The following is a 6260-nucleotide window of genomic DNA, read 5'->3' as shown; positions in this document are numbered from 1 at the left end:
TGTTTGCAAAAAGAAGTATTTCGTCACATATGAAATAATGATGTTTTCAAAGAGCCACATTATTTGTTGCAGAAAGTAATTAAAATCACGAAGGTCGTGAACTTTGACGTTTCAGAGTCACTGCTTCAGTAGAGTTTCATAAAGGTCCAGCCGGGGTGTAATCTGTAATCTGTGCTCTTAATTATCATCACTTAGCTTCTGGGCTCCTCGTCAAAGCCCGAGCATTACTAACGATGAGTGGTCTGTTGCCATGGCGACCGTAACAATATTTGTTCGTCTCCCTGCAGGGCTGTTCCTGCACAGCCGAGGCGGCGTCACAGGGAAGAGGGAGCGCGAGTCGGAACGCGACGGTTCTGGAGAGGAAGACCCGGCGGCGTGTTCGCTGCACAAGATGCAGCGGCAGAGTGCGGAGGTCAGACCCCACGCCGCTGCGCCACTCACCCCGCCACGTCGCCGCCATGCAGCCGCCATGCCGCCACTCACCTGTTCACACCACCGCCACTCACCCCTCCACGCCGCCACTCACCCCGCCACGCCGCCACTCACCCCTCCACGTTGCCGCCACTCACCCGTTCACACCACCGCCATGCAGCCGCCATGCCGCCACTCACCTGTTCACACCACCGCCACTCACCCCTCCACGCCGCCACTCACCCTGCCACGCCTCCACTCACCCCGCCACGCCTCCACTCACCCTGCCACGCCTCCACTCACCCCGCCACGCCTCCACTCACCCCGCCACGCCTCCACTCACCCCGCCACGCCTCCACTCACCCTGCCACGCCTCCACTCACCCCTCCACGCCGCCACTCACCCCGCCACGCCGCCACTCACCCCTCCACGCCGCCACTCACCCCTCCACGCCGCCACTCACCCCGCCACGCCGCCACTCACCCCTCCACGCCGCCACTCACCCCGCCACGCCGCCACTCACCCCGCCACGCCGCCACTCACCCCGCCACGCCGCCACTCACCCTGCCACGCCTCCACTCACCCCGCCACGCCTCCACTCACCCTGCCACGCCTCCACTCACCCCGCCACGCCTCCACTCACCCTGCCACGCCTCCACTCACCCCTCCACGCCGCCACTCACCCCGCCACGCCGCCACTCACCCCTCCACGCCGCCACTCACCCCTCCACGCCGCCACTCACCCCGCCACGCCGCCACTCACCCCTCCACGCCGCCACTCACCCCGCCACGCCGCCACTCACCCCGCCACGCCGCCACTCACCCCGCCACGCCGCCACTCACCCCGCCACGCCGCCACTCACCCCTCCATGCCGCCACTCACCCCGCCACGCCGCCACTCACCCCGCCACGCCGCCACTCACCCCGCCACGCCGCCACTCACCCCTCCACGCCGCCACTCACCCCGCCACGCCGCCACTCACCCCGCCACGCCGCCACTCACCCCTCCACGCCGCCACTCACCCCACCACGCCGCCACTCACCCCGCCACGCCGCCACTCACCCCGCCACGCCGCCACTCACCCCGCCACGCCGCCACTCACGCCGCCACGCTGGCATTTCCTCCACATGTTCAAATGCTAAAAAACACAATTAATGCCAAAGGCTGCGACTGCACATGCTCAGTAGAGATCAAAGCCCCCCCCCCGCCGGTGTCACGACCGGTAACAATACTTGGTGGTTTTATTTTGAAGTCACCATAATAATCCAACTTGGTGGTTTTATTTTGAAGTCACCGTAATAATCCAACTTGGTGGTTTTATTTTGAAGTCGCCGTAATAATCCAACTTGGTGGTTTTATTTTGAAGTCACCGTAATAATCCAACTTGGTGGTTTTATTTTGAAGTCGCCGTAATAATCCAACTTGGTGGTTTTATTTTGAAGTCACCGTAATAATCCAACTTGGTGGTTTTATTTTGAAATCGTCATAATGAGCCAACTTGGTGGTTTTATTTTGAAGTCACCGTATTAATCCAACTTGGTGGTTTTATTTTGAAATCACCGTAATAATCCAACTTGGTGGTTTTATTTTGAAGTCACCGTAATAATCCAACTTGGTGGTTTTATTTTGAAGTCACCGTAATAATCCAACTTGGTGGTTTTATTTTGAAGTCACCGTAATAATCCAACTTGGTGGTTTTATTTTGAAGTCACCGTAATAATCCAACTTGGTGGTTTTATTTTGAAGTCACCGTAATAATCCAACTTGGTGGTTTTATTTTGAAGTCACCGTAATAATCCAACTTGGTGGTTTTATTTTGAAGTCACCGTAATAATCCAACTTGGTGGTTTTATTTTGACAAGTCGTCTCTGCTCACGCTTTCATGTTCTGGTTTTAACAACCGCTCTGTCTTTTTGTTTTGTCTTCCAGACGACCTAGACCTGCTGGAGCTGTGAACGTCTGGCTCCACCTGCAGAGAGTGGGACTCCACCTGTTCCCCAGTCACACCTCCACCCCTCCACCTCCACCTCCACCTCCACCCCTCCACATCACAAACTCTCTGCCGGGTTTTAAGCAGAAAAGCGGCAAACACAGAGGTGAAAATGGGATTTTGGAAAAGCAAAACATTTCTGACTCCGTCAGTCCATGAAACAAAACGCCTCACTTTCTACAGCCCAGCCTATTTATTAAAAAAAATCAAAACAAAAAAAAACAGTCGTCAAACTGCAATGTCTTAAAGCCGCCGCCAGCGAAGCAGCTGGAAATTTAATATCAGGATGTTTTGAGTGTTTTTAAACCTGTTTGTTTGTCTCCGCATTCAAATCAAATGGAAAAAAATATATTTTTATTGTTTTTCTCTTCGCCACATCATGTAAATAGGCTCGACGCACCGTGTAGTCTTTTTTTTTGAAAAACCAAAACGAACCCAACTGAACAGGTTTGGTTTCAGGGACCGTCTCACAGTCGCCTCTTCTTTCCGCGGGTTGTTCCACGTCTCTTGCTGTTGATTTTCACGGGGACGCGTCGCGCCGCCCGCCTGCAGCGCCACCAGGTGGGCAAACGCCAAGATCCTCGTGTCGTCCGTCCAACGTCTCTCCTGACGAACCGTCCAACGTTCAGCTCGTCATGAACAAGGCCAAACGCTGGACGGTGGACGAGTGATCAAACGTGACGTACAGTGGCGGGCCGGCAGGACTTTCAAAGCCTTCAAAGCTTTCAGAGCCTTCAAAGCCTTCAAGGCTTCTCTGCAGAACCAAGAAAACGATCTGAATCAGACTGACGTTGGTCATATTTTGTCCATAAATACTCCAGTCTGTCCTCCTCAGCTGCTGTTTCCAGACACGTTCTTCCACATCAAAGCTTTGAACCAATCACATTTCAGCATCGCCTGTTGCCGGGTAAAGAAACCTGCCTGAAGCCTTCACTTTCAGCTCTGCAGTGTAAAACTGGTGTCGTCACGCTGCTGCTTCAACCAGTCAGATTGTGATATTGGGGAGGCGGAGCCTCCTAGAAGGACGAGCGTGATGCCAGTGTATTCAAGCCCTCTGATTGGCTGGTCAGATAGTCACTCTCCAGCTAGCTAGCTAGCTTAATCTGTCGCTAGCTGCAGGAACAAAAACATGGTTGTTTATCTAATAGTGGTTTTATCAGCCTGCAGTGACTAAAGGAGACGATAAAGACGTTTGGTTGCAGATTTATTATCAAAACAATTTTGAAGACAGACTTTTCCTGGAGGTCCTTGAACGCACCGCAGCACTTTTACTAGCCTCACTACAAACTCCATGGCAGGACTCAGGATTACATTATTTACCATCTTGTTATTTTCAAGACCATAAAAAGCTGACGTTCGTCTCCTCCTCCTCCAGACGTTTCAGGGAAAGCAGCTGAGGCGGAGTCGTGAATCCGCATTTTGTTTCATCAGTCAAGGTATTTAGTCTGGCGACGTCTCGCCCCCGCCCACTCGCCACTCGATTTGTATCGGTAGCTAAAAAAAAAAAAAAAAAAAAATGGCGATGGTGTTCTTTGTCAGACCAGTTTCCAGTGTCGGTCTATAAAACGTGTTTACAGATTAATTTATTTCTGCGCAGCTCGCTGACCTGTAGCCTTTCCACCGTGGCATTCTGGGTAAAACACTTTTTCTACGGCTGTTTTTGTGTCGTCCATTTCTGCCGTTTGATTTTTTTTATTTTTTGTCCCCCCCCCCCGACGTTTTAATTCCGTCGGTTTGCAATCGGACTCCAGAAGCGTCTCACATTTTCACCTCTCTGTTTCCCCCGCCGCTCCTCGTGTGGAGGCTCTCCAGGGCCCCCTGGTGTTGGAATGTATTTTGCCGCGCATCAAAACACGTTCAACAAACCGAACGAGGTGGCGGGAGGTGGTACCTGGAGGAACCTGGGGGTACCTTGAGGAACCTGGAGGTACCTGGAGGAACCTGGGGGTACTTGGAGCCCACGTGGTGAAGGTTTCCTGTTTTTTCTAGATTTTGTATAAAAAAACAAAAAAAAATGACGATACCAAAAAAAACCAAGAGAAGATTTGGAGTCGTCCGGCGGCGGCGGCGTCTGTTTCCAACATTCCTCAGAAACGAGTCTCGTCTCCCTGTGAACGATCTTCTACTGGACAAACACGTCAGGAGTTTTTATCGGACCTCGTTTCAGACGACTTTCACGTTTACACGGTCTGGACGCCATGTCCGTCGTCGCGGCGACGGTCTGGACGCCATGTCCGTCGTCACGGCAAACGGCAGAGAGACAGTTTCCGTCCGCCCTCGTTTAAGTTGGTGGTTTTCGCCGGAAGCGGTTGCCGTGGAGACGGGCCATGAGGAATTGGAATTGGTTGAACGACTTGAAAGGAGTGGCGAAATGTCCTTTTAAGGTTCCCTTCACTTTCATCTGTCCAGATGAAAGCAGCCAATCGAAGCAGAGAATGTATGAGCCCCTGTAAAGTAGATATATGAAGTATAGATGTATATATGTAGAGAGAGAGAGAGCGAGAGAGATTGAGCAAGCCAAGGTATAAAACATAACTTTTTTTTTTTTAAGCTGCTGTCGATAAACAATCGGAAGCGAATGAGAATAAACGGGATTTGATGACATCACAAAGGCTGAATATTTAATTATCCATCAAGTCTGATGTTGATGCTCTACCTTACACACACACACACACACACACACACACACACAGGTTAGCCGCAGGTTCACTTCCAGCAAAGCTTGAAGTTTAAAAAAAAAGAACAATATTTTAATTTGGGTGATTTTTTTACCTTTTCAGAGCAAATATGAATTAAATCATAGGAAGGAGGAGGAGGAGGAGGAGGAGGAGAAACACTTGTGCTCCAGAGGAAATCCACTAATATTTAGTCGACATTAATTCCTGAGCTTCGTCAGTCGTTCTCACTTCGTCTCGCTCCCACTGTTTATTCACTGTAAAGTTGCGATTTAGAAAAAGAGAGCTGAAGAACGAGTGCGTCCACCTTCTGGCTTTACTTTGAAAAGCGGCACAAATCGTCCCCCATCGAAGCAGATTTGAAAGAAAAATCGGTTATCGGCCATTAAGATAAAAAAAAAAAAGAGAGTATTCCGAGGCGTTCGGCGCGGCGGCGACTCTGTACAGTACTTGATATTTGTTGACCTGCGATCGTTCGTTTCTTTTCTTTCGTTTTGTTGCTTTTTCTCATCATGGAAGAAAAGTTTGTATCCTGGCTTCCCTTTTGTTTTTGTTTTTGTTTTTGTTTTGGTCGGAATCTGTAATTTTTCCGCTTCTCCTGCGTCTGTCTGTGTTGTGAAAAGTTCTTTCTTGCGCTTGATGATCAAGTTCATGACAGGAAATTAAAATTGTCACAAACCGACGCCTTTGACTGTGTGAATGGTTCCACTGTTAAAAATGCAGCGTCGAATCCAGAAGTTCCACCATGAAGAGGGAAATATGGGGAATAAGAGATCTTCATTTAGTTCACGCCAACAGCAGCTATATATATATATATATATATATATATATATATATATATATATAATCGGGGTTCGGCCACTGATAATGCTCCAGGACCCAAAATATCAATTTTTTTCTTGTTTTTCCTCAGGTTTGGTTTTTGTACCCAGAAATCAAACCTTCACCATTCAGACTATTTCTTTGAATTTTTTAAATCGAGAAACGTATGTTCTTATATTGTCAAATTTAGATTTTTTTTTTTTTTTTTTTTTTTTTAGAATAGTATTTTAAAATTTTTACTTTTTGTCACAATTCAGACCATTTCTTCCAGTAAGTTTGACTTGAATTACTTTTTTTTTTCAGAATTTGATAATAAAATTATATTTTTTCAGTATTTTAATTTTTTTACTTTTTTTACTTT

At 48.8% G+C, this 6260-nt stretch overlaps 1 protein-coding gene across 1 annotated transcript in view; it reads left to right on the top strand.

Annotated features, from left to right (window-relative positions):
- Positions 1-5745, top strand: part of LOC308130648 (cryptochrome-1-like) — a 32969-nt gene extending 27224 nt beyond the window's left edge. Inside the window, exons 14-15 of the mRNA XM_080497063.1 lie at positions 288-412; positions 2342-5745. Coding sequence (XP_080353189.1) covers positions 288-412; positions 2342-2350 — 134 coding nt within the window. The 3' untranslated portion in view covers positions 2351-5745. The remainder of the gene's footprint in view (positions 1-287; positions 413-2341) is intronic.
- Positions 5746-6260: the final 515 nt, after the last annotated feature.

The sequence above is a fragment of the Blennius ocellaris genome, assembly GCF_963422515.1.
Source record: "Blennius ocellaris genome assembly, chromosome: 5".
Classification (NCBI taxonomy): Eukaryota; Metazoa; Chordata; class Actinopteri; order Blenniiformes; family Blenniidae; genus Blennius; species Blennius ocellaris.
This window is presented reverse-complemented; position numbering and strand designations above follow the sequence as displayed.